At 44.7% G+C, this 12,933-nt stretch overlaps 3 protein-coding genes across 7 annotated transcripts in view; 2 read left to right on the forward strand and 1 right to left on the reverse strand.

Annotated features, from left to right (window-relative positions):
- Positions 1 to 1,429: 1,429 nt before the first annotated feature.
- Positions 1,430 to 6,465, reverse strand: CFAP68 (cilia and flagella associated protein 68). Of its 3 annotated transcripts, none has more exons than XM_084782097.1 (4): positions 6,305 to 6,465; positions 3,574 to 3,804; positions 2,508 to 2,574; positions 1,430 to 2,308 (listed from the first exon to the last, which is right to left on the reverse strand). In XM_084782097.1, exons 1-4 carry the CDS (start codon positions 6,347 to 6,349, stop codon positions 2,154 to 2,156), a joined length of 498 nt encoding a protein of 165 aa, XP_084638223.1. In that variant the 5' UTR covers positions 6,350 to 6,465; the 3' UTR covers positions 1,430 to 2,153. The 3 variants fall into 3 exon arrangements, with proteins under 3 accessions (XP_084638223.1, XP_084638222.1, XP_084638221.1); XM_084782096.1 differs by lacking the exon at positions 6,305 to 6,465 and adding an exon at positions 4,494 to 5,391 and having other exon boundaries at positions 3,601 to 3,804; XM_084782095.1 differs by lacking the exon at positions 6,305 to 6,465 and adding an exon at positions 4,494 to 5,381.
- Positions 6,466 to 6,475: 10 nt separating this feature from the next.
- On the forward strand, positions 6,476 to 11,356 carry FDXACB1 (ferredoxin-fold anticodon binding domain containing 1). Of its 3 annotated transcripts, XM_084782076.1 has the most exons (5): positions 6,476 to 6,893; positions 7,061 to 7,214; positions 8,423 to 8,626; positions 8,879 to 9,037; positions 9,699 to 11,356. In XM_084782076.1, exons 1-5 carry the CDS (start codon positions 6,608 to 6,610, stop codon positions 10,873 to 10,875), a joined length of 1,980 nt encoding a protein of 659 aa, XP_084638202.1. In that variant the 5' UTR covers positions 6,476 to 6,607; the 3' UTR covers positions 10,876 to 11,356. The 3 variants fall into 3 exon arrangements, with proteins under 3 accessions (XP_084638202.1, XP_084638203.1, XP_084638204.1); XM_084782077.1 differs by lacking the exon at positions 8,879 to 9,037; XM_084782078.1 differs by lacking the exon at positions 8,423 to 8,626.
- Positions 11,357 to 12,467: 1,111 nt separating this feature from the next.
- The window catches only part of ALG9 (ALG9 alpha-1,2-mannosyltransferase), a 66,076-nt gene continuing 65,610 nt past the window's right edge, over positions 12,468 to 12,933 (forward strand). The window contains exon 1 of the mRNA XM_084782080.1: positions 12,468 to 12,719. Within this exon, the coding sequence (XP_084638206.1) occupies positions 12,568 to 12,719 (152 nt within the window). The 5' untranslated portion in view covers positions 12,468 to 12,567. The remainder of the gene's footprint in view (positions 12,720 to 12,933) is intronic.

A 12,933-nucleotide genomic window follows, 5' to 3' on the forward strand; every position in this document is an offset into this window, starting at 1 on the left:
TTAAACAAAAGTTTAGGAATTATAGCCTTTTAAGTATTTAGTGATGGGACCAACTAGGTAGCCATAAAGAAAAACATGAAACTTACTCGTGACAACATCATAAACAACATATATTCCAGATGTTTATGTGGAACATAAAATAATGAGAGAGTTGGGGAGATGACAGCACCTCTTTTGCATCCTGCTTAAGATGCTACACAGGCACAGATGTATCTGACAACTGTCCTCTTAGATTAGGAAAGAGGAAATGATACTTACATGTATTACAGTTAAGACCGTTGCCTCCCTACACTCACCCTACACCTACACTACCCCCACTTCTCCTTTGATCTCTGTCCACTCACTGCTCTGCATGATGCACCTCAAGTTAGTCAGTAGCTCACTCTAGCACCCTTTTGAACCACCACCAAGACCCGGTGTCGAGTGCCTATTCCTGGAACTGCTGGTTTTAGTATGTTTAACTTTGTTTGATCAACTGATTTCCTTGGTGCTCTCTGTGGCAGAGTTAAGAACTGATTTTCTCTCCCTTATTATTTTTTGGATATTATTAAGATGAAACTATTTCTGAGCTGTATTCCAAGATATTCAAGAGAAAGCACATTAACATTAAACCATTGATGGTGCACAAAGAAGGTCATTAACCTATTCTATTTTTGTTTAAAAATTTCCTGTAATAGGGAAGTTGTTTTTATTTTCATAGTCCTCATCAAGGGTTATTCAGTAATGGTACAATAAAACTGCTCTCTTGACTGACTTACTTTGGGATGCGCCTAGCAACATACACACTATGTTGGGCTTTTCAGATTTTCCACTGACGGAAAGCAGAGAGGCTTACAGACTTGAAAGGTATGGGTTTTTGTTTGTTTTTAGATAGGGTCATACTCTGAAGTCTACTAGGTTAGCCTATAAGTAGGCCCCAAACTCCCAGCTGTGCTCTTGCCTCAGTCTTCTGAGTATTCTAAGGTGTGAGATGCCAGGCTAGGTTCTGCCCCCCCTCCCCTCTGCTGCCCTCTGGTGCTGGGATTCTAAGCATGCTAGAAAAATGCTCCATGAAGGAACCATAGCCCCAATCCTGGCTCCACCAGAGAAAGAGAAGGCTGGCCTTGACTGTGCACTGCCACAGCCTTCTCGAATGCTAAGGAGCCAGGCATACGCCTGAAAGTGAAGCTTAAAGCAGGAGATGTACTCTGCTTGGTAAAGTACTTGCCCAGAACATATGAAAACCTTAGTTTGATTCTGTTTTTCAAATTTTAATTTTTGAGATTGCAGTTTCAACATTTCCCCTTCCCTTACCTCCCTCCAAACCCTCCCAAATACCCTTAATGTTCTTTTTCAAATTCAAGGCCTTTCCCCCATCATTATATTTGTGTGTGTATTGTTTTAGGTAGGGTTCCTATTGTGATGATAAAACACCATGACCAAAACCAACTTGGTAAGAAAAGAATTTATTTCAATTTACAGATTTTAAGTCCATCATCCAGGAGAGTCAAGGCAGGAACTCCAGACCGGAAGCTGAAGGCAGGAGCAGATGCAGAGGCCATGGAGGGTGCTGCTCACTGGCTTGTTTTCCATGCCTTGCTCAGCCTGCTTTCTTTCTTTCTTTCTTTCTTTCTTTTTTTGGCTTGTTTGTTAGTTTTTTGTTTTTGTTTTTCGAGACAGGGTTTCTCTGTGTAGCCTTGGCTGTCCTGGACTCACTTTGTAGACCAGTCTGGCCTCGAACTCACAGCGATCCATCTGCATCTACCTCCCGAGGGTTGGGATTAAAGGTGTACACCACCACCCGGCTCAGCCTGCTTTCTTATAGACCCCAGGACCATCTGCCCAGCAGTGTCACTGCCCTCTGTGGGACAGACCCTCTTACATCAATCTTTAATCAAGATTGCTTGCTTATGGGCCAATCTTACGGAGATGTCTCAATTAAAATTTCCTCTTCCCAGATATGTCTAGGGAAGTGTGTTAAGTTGATAACAACTCACCAGGACAGAGTAAACAAAAATAGAGATTTTTTTTTCTGTGTGTGTGTCGTGTGGTTTATTTAGACAGAAGTTACGTTAAGAGCGAGGTTTGAGTCTGCTTAGAATGTGCTCCTTTCTACAGTCTACTCCAGAAAAAATGAAGCTACTTTTTCTTTCTTTGGTTACTGGGTCCTAAAATTAGTGCGCGTTTGGATCGTATATACACCAAGAGTAGTGAGTGGGCTGAGGCTTTGAGTAGCTATTCATAGAAGTTGACTTTTCTGTGCATTTGTATTGAGGAGGATCCAGTTCAGGCTGATGTCCAGGAAACCAATGAGGTTCTCGCTTAAATCCTAAGAGAAGGAAAGGACCACAGTCAACAAGGAGTTTTAGTAGCAGAGCTCATACTTATTTCCTAGTCCTGTCAAAACTGAGACAAAATGGAAATTGTTCACGTATTCACACATTCATTTTACTTTTGAGTTCTTTCTATCTGCCAGGAACTAAGACGGGTGCTAAGAGTTAAGAGTTAATAAAAAGGAGTCCACCTACTGTGGGCTGATTGTGGCTTTTTGCTGTTGTAGTTTTTGTCATATGTTGTTTCAAAGCAGTGGCCAAACTAGAAAGAAAAGAAATATATTAAGAATCTAGTAGATGGGGCTGGAGAGATGGCTCAGCAGTTAGGAACACTGACGGTTCTTCTAGAGGACCTGGGTTCAATTCTCAGCATCAACATGTCAGCATATAACTGTCTGTAACTCCAGTTCCAGGGGATCTGGCACCCTCAAACAGACATCCATGCTGGATAAGCACCAACATTTTATATATATATATATATATATATATATATATATATATATATATGTATATATATAGCTTTTTTTGTGACAGGGTTTCTTTGTATAGCCTTGGCTGTCCTGGAACTCACTCTGTAGGCCAGGCTTGTTTCAGAATTCACAGAGATCTGCCTGCCTCTGACTCCTAAGTGCTGGGATTGAAGGTGTGCGCTACCATCTCCCAGAATAAATGTTTAAAACAACAACAACATTAATCTAGTTGTTTATAGCTAACATCAAGCCGGATGGTAGTGGCACACACCTTTAATCTCAGCACTCGGGAGGTAGTGGCAGGTGGGATCGCTGTGAGTTCGAGGCCAGCCTGGTCTACAAAGTGAGTCCAGGACAGCCAAGGCTACACAGAGAAACCCTGTCTTGAAAACCAACCAACCAACCAACTAAAAACAAACACATAAAGAAGTAAGGCACAGTGTAGCATAAATTCAATAGCTCGGTCTTGAATCTGTCATACTTTTGTATCTGTTGTGTGTTTGTTTAGGAGACTGAAGGGCAAGGCTCAGGTAAAGAAGCCCAGAGGAGAAACTATGCCGAGTCAGAAGACAGTCTATCTTTATGTAGATTAACAGGTAAGATCCAAAGGAAGCAAGAGAAAAAGAGTCCTCATCATTTGATGATTTGCAGGTATAATCAAACTAGATATTAGAGTGGGCTAGGTGGTCCAGCTAAAGACTGATCTCCCTTAATTCTAAACACAAACCTCTCACATGGCCACTGGCATTTTTTCTAATAGAAAGAAACAGAAGAAGAGAAAGCTATACTACCCGGGAAGGCAAGGGTTTAGGTTTTACAATATTCTTCAGGTCGTATCTCTCCTGGTTCCAGTTGCCCATCAGGGTACGGTTTGAATATGAGTTCTCATTAGTGCTGCATCTCCATCCATACTGAAAGAACTTGGACATGTTGTTCCAGTCTGTCCACACCTCGCCATGACCGTCAGCATAGATAAGGCTGCCATAGTGTGGGTTTCTGAGAAAATAGACAAGGTTCTGTCTCTGGAAAGACAAAGGACACAAATGCTTACTAAACCATCTGAGAGCTGGAAAGGAAACCCTTTCTACCTCTGCTTCAAGGGTCAAAGTGTTAACACAAGCACACATTACGATCACTCTATGCTTTTGTCTGAATATAATCGATATAGGTCTGACTCTTCAGGTGCATGTACCCACTGGTCTACCCACTGGATGACTGCAAATGCCACTGTCCCGTATTCCTTGAAATGACAGAAAACCTTTCAGCATCCCCAACACCATATGAGCAATTAGCTAACTATTCTAGTGATTTCAAGATGTAAGAGTTGAGGCCTAAGGGTATCGCCACAGAGAAAATGAGAGGTGAAAAGTTTTACAACCAGGTAACACAACAAATGATCAATAATAACTTCCTATTTCAGGGTGGCTCAAATAGGCGAACCCTCCTTTTGCCTCACGTAGAAGTTTCCTTCACTTTTTATCTTTCTGTCATAGGTACAAGAACACACGATATATTATCTACTGAACACCATACCCATTAAGGACAGGATCCGTGTTTTGTTCATTGTTGTATGTATCCTCCTAACCAATAGTTCTTTACACATTTACAGACGGTAAATATCTGTATTTTAAATTTTTTGACAAGGAATCAAAAGCCTAACTCTTTGGTTACAAACTAAGCCTGGTCCTCGGACTCAGGAGCAACTCGGTACCTGTATTAACGAGGAGTAACTTGATGGTAAATACAACGATCTGCTCGAATAGTTCAGACAGAAACAGTAATGCTTGTGTGGTTGTTCCATGTTCATTAAGGATGTCTCCACACCTGACCATTCCAGCTTCTCCAAGCAAAGGAATACAGATCACCACGGACACATGGTCATGGTTTGAGAGACGCAACCCAACTGCCTTTTCCCATGCAGACAAGACCAAGACAAGAGCAGTGAAGGGTGGGCCTGGAGGTGACTTCCCTCATCATCTACCTTTGTGAAGGGATGGGCATGCGTATGCTGATGTCACCAAACAGCATGATGACTTGGGCAGCTGGATGCAGAAAGCCCAACAGGGCCTAGTGTTTGCTGGTCTAAGCTAGGACAACAGCTACTCAGTTGTCTGGAGGAGAACCAGGGCATTTCTTGGGGCCCTTCTATCCGTCAGTCACTAAGTCTTGCTGATTTCTGAATTGGTCCACTGCATTTCATCTTCAGTACCAATTTCCAATTCCGACTACTTCCTCCTTTTGCCCCTTTTACTGTAAATAGCCTTTTTAGAGGGTTTTCTTGTCATCAACCTTGTTTGTGTCTACTCCTTTCTCCATAGGAAAGTAGTTTTGGAAGACAGAATATATTGTCTTCCTATTTTAAATTTCATAGTGGCTTTTGCTGTTGTTGTTAGAACACCTGGATCTTTAAATCCTACAAGTTACCTAGACCACGTTTGATTAAGAAAGCTGTAGAGAGTGACTGCCACAAACAATAGGTGGTGGCACATGCCAGCTACCTGGAGAGTTCTGCTTTTTGGGGACACGTGAATGTACTGTTTGGGGTCTCTGTTCAAACTTGCTAAACACATTTTAGTCACAGGTCACTTCATTTTTTTTTTTTTGCAAATTCTTCAATAATTTTTTTATGGTTCCTTAGAGTATTGTTTAACTAGGTCATCCCATGGTGGGTGTTTGGATTGGGAATCATTCCCCAGTACTAAGAGGGAACGGATTACTTGGCCAATCTTGGTGGCTGGTTTCGAGTTTTCAGCTAACTACTGGCAGATAGGTATGTCTGCCTTATCAATGTTAGGGTGATATATCTTCGTTTTAAATGTGATATTGGGCAGAGAGTTGATTTTTTTCTGAAGGCCAACTTATCAGGATTGCTAAGAACAATAAGCCCTTACCAAGTCAATGAATTATCCTGGATATTATCAAAGTTTTCCATTTCACATTTTGAGACCTCTGCCAGCTCCTGCACCAGCCTCTTGCTGGCCGCTGTCTCAGATTTTCAGTGGCTTTCTGTATTGTCAAAAAAAGGTTTAGGCTATCAGATACTTCATATGGCCCAGCCCCCCGGTACCCCCTTTTAGCTCTTCAGTGGCATCTGCAAGTCACTCTCCTGCCAACTCTGTTCAGCCAAATATAACAAGTGTTTTTTCACTGTTTTTTTTTCTTCAAAAACAAACAAAACAAAACATTGTTCCTTCTGCCTCTTTAATCCTTTTCACCTAGATAAAATGAACCTCCTTCTCAGCTTGCTTTCAGCTCAGGGTTACTTCGGGGCATCTTTACCTCCCTGCCCCAACTTGGTAGGCACCCCCTGTGTGTATGCTTCATTCGGTGTTCTGAGTTCCTTCACACACGGTGGGTACACATCCCAGTATTACAAGATGCTTTTTTTTTTTCCTCTGTGTATTCGTCATCAACCAGTAGGCAGGCCACTTCGAGACCATCCATATACCTAACTGCTCTCACAGTGCCTTGGAACAAAACAGGCATTCACTGCTATTTCTGGGAAACAGGATGCACAAGCACCTGGAGAAATGTTGAGCAGCAGCTGAGAGAATAGTAGGCAGTCATTTCTAGAGATGGTGCAGTTACAGAGCCCTGAGCCTCTGGAATACGCAGGACTCGTCTCACCCCTCAGTGACTGTTTTGTGACCTCAAGCAGGTGTGGCGAAGATGCTCGGGGCCGTCCTCCGTACCGAAAAGCAAACGAGCCTTCAGAGGCGAACAACGGTCAGAGGATAAGGCCGACAGCTAGCATCATTTCGTTTTCAAGCTGGCAGTTGCCTAGCAGTGGGCTCTTAGTGTTTATTCAGCAACCATACGGGGTTGATGCGTCATCAACTAGTGCCGGGTGGAGGAAGGGAGGGAGGAAAGGCCTTTGAGAAGGAAGTGACGCAAGAGATGTGCGTCCCAGAGAGCGCCGGCTGGGAGCCGGAGGAGACCATGGTTCCTCGGCGCCTCCTGTTGGTCGGGGAGGGGAATTTTTCCTTCGCCGCTTCTCTTAGCGACACCCTGGATCCCGGCGTCAGTGTCACCGCTACCTGCTTCCAGCACCGGGCGGATCTGGAGAGGGATCCGGTGGCCCTGGAGAACCTACAGCGCCTGCGCGAGCGAGGTAGCAGGTCCCACCCCTCCTCGAACGCCGGGGTGTGGCTTGCGTGGGGCACGCGAGTGCGCCACCTGGGGGCGCTCACGTGGACGTGTTGTTCGTTGTTGTTGGTTCGGGTTGCAAATCTTAAAGCCTTCTTTTGGGCTATACTAAACGCCTTTACATTTTGCCAGGTATCGAAGTGCGTTTTGGTGTGGATTGCACCCAGCTGGCACACGCTTTGCAATCACACAGGGACTTTGATCGAATTTATTTTAATTTTCCGCACTGTGGACGAAAAGCTGGAGTAGCTAAGAACAGGGAACTGCTTGCCAAGTTTTTCCAGAGGTGAGGAAAGACGAGTCCTCTCTTGGGAAATGTTTTCAGGTGTTCATAACCAAGTTACTGCACACAAACTTTGTAGTTGGAGAAATAAGTTGCTAGGATACACGTGGAAAGAAGATTAAAAACCAGGGGGAAAGCACACTCTTGTCTTAAAGTGAGACTTATAGCCCTAAATGTTAAAGCACAAATAAGCCTTATGAGGAAAAAGATTATTTTAAAATTTTAATTAGTGTGCGTCTGTGTTTAATACATGGATGTTTTGTCGGCAGGCATGTCTGTGCATCATGTTTGTGTCTGGTGCCCAGGGAGGCCACTAGAGGGCCGTGGATTCCCCTGGGATTAGATTTACTGATGGGTGTCTCTGGCATGTGGGTGGTGGGAATTGAGCATCTGACTAGCCAGTGCTGTTAACTGCCAAATCCTCTCTCCAGCCCACCCCCAAAATGTCTTTAAACTGCAGAATCGTAAGAGCCAGTATATCCCGATGACTAGGAGCATGGGTGTTATAGCCACATGGCCTGGGTTCAAATCCTGGCTCGCCACTTACTAGTTAACACTGTAGCCAAGTTTAGTCCTCACCTGCTTCTTCTTCTTCTGTATCTATAAACTGGGGCTACTAGTGAGAGCTGCTCTTAAAATGATCATGAATTTAAAATATTGCTTTACACCAATATAACAAATTGATAGTGTTGGAGGGCTCTACTGGGCTGTCAGTGTTGAGAAACCTTTAGCAAAGGCAGTATTTTAAGTTAGGTAGTTGAACTATAGGGGTGTGTGTGTGTGTGTGTGTGTGTGTGTGTGTGTGTGTGTGTGTATGTGTGTATTATTAAAACCAGGGCCTTATACATGGTGATACAGTACTTAACCCAGCCCTCAACTATAGAGTAGACAGAAGGCAGTAAGAAATTTCCTAATGCAGGGAAGCAATGCTAGTAGCAAGTTATATGTACAAGCTAATGGACTCTGGCCTTTCTGTGACATATAACAAAACAATACAGACGCAAAGCTGGTGACCAATGTTGATGTGGGGACACAAGTAGGCTTTTATAATCTTATGTTTAATAGACCACTGCAAGTAAGATTAATTTTAATTATTTCAGAGCTAAACCATGTGCATACCTCCAGTTCCTTTGGTAATTACTTACCTGCTTTAGAGTTGGGTGATTTCTTTACCTGTTCCTGATAAATTCCTGGTGTTTGTCCTCTGTAAGCTGTGCGGATGTTCTTACAAAGGAAGGAGAAGTCCATGTGGCACTGTGCAGAGGACAAGGTGGGACTCCTGCTGATGAGCCCCAGAGAGAGTGGCACAACAGTTGGCAAGTAGTTGCCATGGCAGCCCTGGGAGGGTTCATTTTAAGTGATGTGTGTCCCTTCCCCTGCGAGGCTGTGCCAGGATACAAGTGCACGGGGTATAGGTAAGTAATGCCATAAGCCTAAACCTTCTCCCTTTTCATCTGTTGCATAAACTATTTTTAAAAAGTTAAAACCAGGCTTTTTCCTTTGCAATTTTCTGATTTAGTTCAAAAAAATACTTCTTTTGTTTACTAATGGAAGCCTTCATATTTATGTGTGTGTATATATATGTATACACACATATATGCATATATAATTTAAATTCAATGTGAATATTTAATTTAAAGAAGTTGTTTGTGCATTTGTTTTTGCAGGAGTCAGGATAAGCCCTTTCATGTAGAAGGTGCATTGACCCATATCTTTACCCAGAGCTTGCCCTTTGAAGGCTCCCAGCCCAGAGCGTTCAGAGTCAGACTGGAAGGGCGGTGGTTTTCCTTTATGGAGCCAGAAGCACTTGCAGGAAAGTTGAATAGGTAATCTCACATGTGCTGTTGCTCTGCCTGCGTGTTTGTGCAAGGTGCCAGATCCAGTGGAACTGGAGTTACAGACAGTGGTGAGCTGCCATGCGGTTGCTGGGAATTGAACTTTGGTCCTCTGGGAAAGCAGGCAGTCCTCTTAACCTCTGAGCCATTTCCCCATAGCCCCACAGGCAATCTTTTATTTTGCTGGAAATCTCTTCTGTCCCTAGTTGTACCATGATTGTCGTAATGGTCACTGCATCTTGACTGGATGCAGGATGAATTGTTAATGATGCTGGTGCTATGGGTCCTTATCTGGCTTGTTATAATATAGGGGTATGGCAGAATTCTAGACTATATGCTAATTCTCCTGGCCTGGGAGTATAGTTCAGTGATAAGCAACTTGCCCAGCATGTACCAGGCCCACAATTTGCTCCTGTCATTGCAAAAAACAAACAAAAAATAAACAGAACCCCCAAACAAAAATCAGCCACCTCATACTAAACCAAAAAATGCACATGCTATCTCAAAAAGTGTACATGGTATTTCTCCACATGGCAAATGATTTATTTTCAGGATCAGCTTAAGGATACTTGTTTTTTACATAAGAACAAATTACTTTAATTTTAGCAGTTGCAATTATTATTGTGACAAGTTATTTTATGTGTTTAAACAGGCGGTTCCTTGAAACCCCTTCCTGTCATCCTATCAGAACCATCAAGGAGAAACTCATTGCTGAGTTGGGCAAAACTTTTCCCTTGAAAAGGCTGAAGTGTTCCCTGCCTTTGTTGTCACGGGGAGCCACCAGTGTCCTCCCCCCGGGGACCTGTGACCTTCTGTCTGCCTTTTGGATTAGTCTCCATGAAGATGACTCATATTCTGAGTCCCTGACTGGTGAAATCACCCAAGAAACAGAAGAGATTCTTGTGTCAGCTTCTGACCGCCCCCTTCCCAAGAGCCCTGTGAGGGACGGCTGCAAAGCAGCTGCTGACGGAGTCTGTGGACAGACCACGCTCTGCCTTAGGCCTTCTCTTCAGGTCCATGTGGAAGCTGTTGTCAATACACCGGACTTCCTCCCAGGTCCTCTGCACATCCTCAGTGGACCTGTCTTCCGGAAGTGCCACATTTCACCTTTTATGATGCCAGCATTTCACGAGACTTTATTTATTCTTGGGTTTAATAAAAATATGAAGGAGAGTTGCCTTTCATCACTGTTGGATCACCTCAAGAATATTCTAGATAATCTTCTGACTCAGACATTGCTGGAGGGTGCCAATATGAGCACTTCAGTGCAATTTGTCTTTCAGCCAAACGGGAAGGATTATAAAATTCATGTGAAGTCTCTGAACTCTGGCCCAGATCATCCTGAGAATCTGATTATTGGGTCTGTTGTCACATCTGCAGCTGCTACACATAAACACCAGCAGTTTGTGTATATTTCTATAAACTTGGACTTATTAACTATGTTAGTCTATGATATTTCTGATTGGAGAATATTGTGGACTTTTGATAATCGTTTCCTGAAACGATTTACCCCTGGGAAAATAGAGCGCTTTAAAAGCTATTCTCTGCATCCTCCATGCTATGTGCATGATATTAGTTTTTGGTTAGATGAAAAGATAGGATTTGATGAACTGGAGTTTCACACTATAGCCCGAGCAGTATCCCAGGACGCTGTTATTTCTGTACAGTTTCTTGGTCGTTTTCAGCGTCCAGGGACTGAGCAGGTCAGTCTGTGCTATAGATTGACCTATCAGACTTGTGATAAGGCGCTCAGCCCAAAGATGGCAGCAGCAATGCAGTCCCAGTTCAGAAAAGAGATTCAAAGACAGTTACACGTCTCACTTCGATAGGTTAGTAATGACCTTTCTACAGTTTTTGTGGGTGATAAAGAACAACTTGCAACAGACTCTGGGGGTTTGTGTGTGTGTATTTCTGTAAAAGATTTTTATTTTTTATTTTTTGGTGACCAAATTGTGTTGATGGACCCTAAAGATGTCTGTGAACATTTAAACGCACAGACTGGCCAGGTGCAGTGGTGTCGGTGCCGTCCTTTGATCCCGGTGCTAAGGAGGCAGAGGCAGGCAGGTCTCAGGCCAGCCAAGGCTCCACAGTGAGGCCCTGTCTCAAAACCAAACCAAAACTAAACAGACACACCCCTCCAGACGGGTGGCTGGTTGGCCTTACTGTAGTTCAGCTTTTTGGTCCTCAATAATGACTGAAACAACAAGCAAAACAAACGTTTTGTACTTTAGCTGTCTCTTGCTGAAGAGGCGGCGAACCTGTACATTTTACAACGTGCATTCATAAATACATTTCCCACATTTTCAGTTCCTCCTTGTGGTCTGTGGCATGCCTTACATGTCTGGGATTATCAACAGGACACTGCTGTGACTTCCATCTTTGGCTGTTGAAGTCATGGAGCCCACAAGTGTCAGGGCTAGGGCTGACATGTGGATCTGTCTGACCAAAGCTTTACTCCGCATCTGTACTTCGCCTTCCCTAGTTTTTATCAAAGAAAACAAGGATATATACCAATTCTGCTGAGGTTGGCTGTCTGGGCTTGGTAATTAATGACTTTGTATGGCAGCCTCCTTTTTTAAGACAGGAAGTGTGGCATTATAACCTTTTGGGACTCTGTGAAACTCAGTGTTCCCTCTATAACCCTGTGTGGACTTCCATAGGTAGACAGCATTGACTGTTAGGATTAGATGAATAATCACCTAGAATTGTCTTTGTAAAATACCTCAGAAACCAAGTCCAACCCCCTTCCCCTTTTAAAAACAAAAACCAACCCCCAGACAGCATTGACTGTTAGGATTAGATGAATAATCACCTAGAATTGTCTTTGTAAAATACCTCAGAAACCAAGTCCAACCCCCTTCCCCTTTTAAAAACAAAAACCAACCCCCCCCCCAACTCCAACAAAGGTTTGTTTGTTTATGTAGTGAGAATAGTATGTGTTTGTACTCGGCCTTCTATTGGAATATAGCTCTATTTTTTAACCAAGAAACTTTGGATCTTGGCTTCCTAAAAGCAAAGTGGCTGCGGAGCATTAAAAAGCGTGTATGTAAACCACCTGCCGTCTACAGCCTTGTGCCTTGCATTTCCTCAGGCTTTCACCTCTCAGCCTGTATTCTGGCCTTACAGGTTTGTCTCTCAGGCGCTATTGGCTGCCTCTATCCCACTCAACCAGACAAGGCAAGGTGTGAAATGTAAAAGTAACCTTTTAGGGACCTCTCCTTGGGTAGGTAGCTGTGTGGAATACTCCCCCACACAACATTTTGTAGCGTTGGCCAGTGAGGCCGGCCGAGAAGTGCAAATTAAAGGAAGGGAGAAATACGCGGCGTCAGAAGTGGGAGGGCTAGCCAAGGCTGCTGCTCCCGGCCTCGGTCCCAATTGGTCTAGTGACACAGTATTTAAATCTTTTCTGCGCATGTCAAGGCTTTTTGTCCTTCGGCGGACACCGTTTCCCAGTCAAGCAATGTCTACGCCTTCGCCTGTTTCATAGCGTACGGAGTTCGACCCTTTCCCCGGCGCTAGGCATGGCGAGCCGAAGGGCCCGGCAGCGACTCAAGGGCGGCGGTGGCGGTGGCGGTGGCGGCGGCGGCGGTGGCGGCGGGGACGCGGGCCCGGCCGCAGAGAAGCTGCGGGAGCTGCTGGGCAGCCGGGAGGCCGGCGCGGAGCCGCGGCCAGAGTGCGTGTGCGGCGGGAGGGCGTGGCCGGCGGGAGGGTCGAGCGGCCACGGGGGCCGGAAGGGGGTGGGTGTCTCTGCGGCGGGCGGGGGCTCTGCTCCTTAGTGGGGCCCTGTCCCCCGCCCGGGCTCTGCTTCCCACGGTGGCTCCACTTCCCGCCCGGGCTCTGCTCCCCACGGTGTCTCCGCTTCCCGCCAGGGCTCTGTCCCCCGCCCG

Source organism: Acomys minous (genome assembly GCF_964271855.1).
Source record: "Acomys minous genome assembly, chromosome: 5".
Lineage (NCBI taxonomy): Eukaryota > Metazoa > Chordata > Mammalia > Rodentia > Muridae > Acomys > Acomys minous.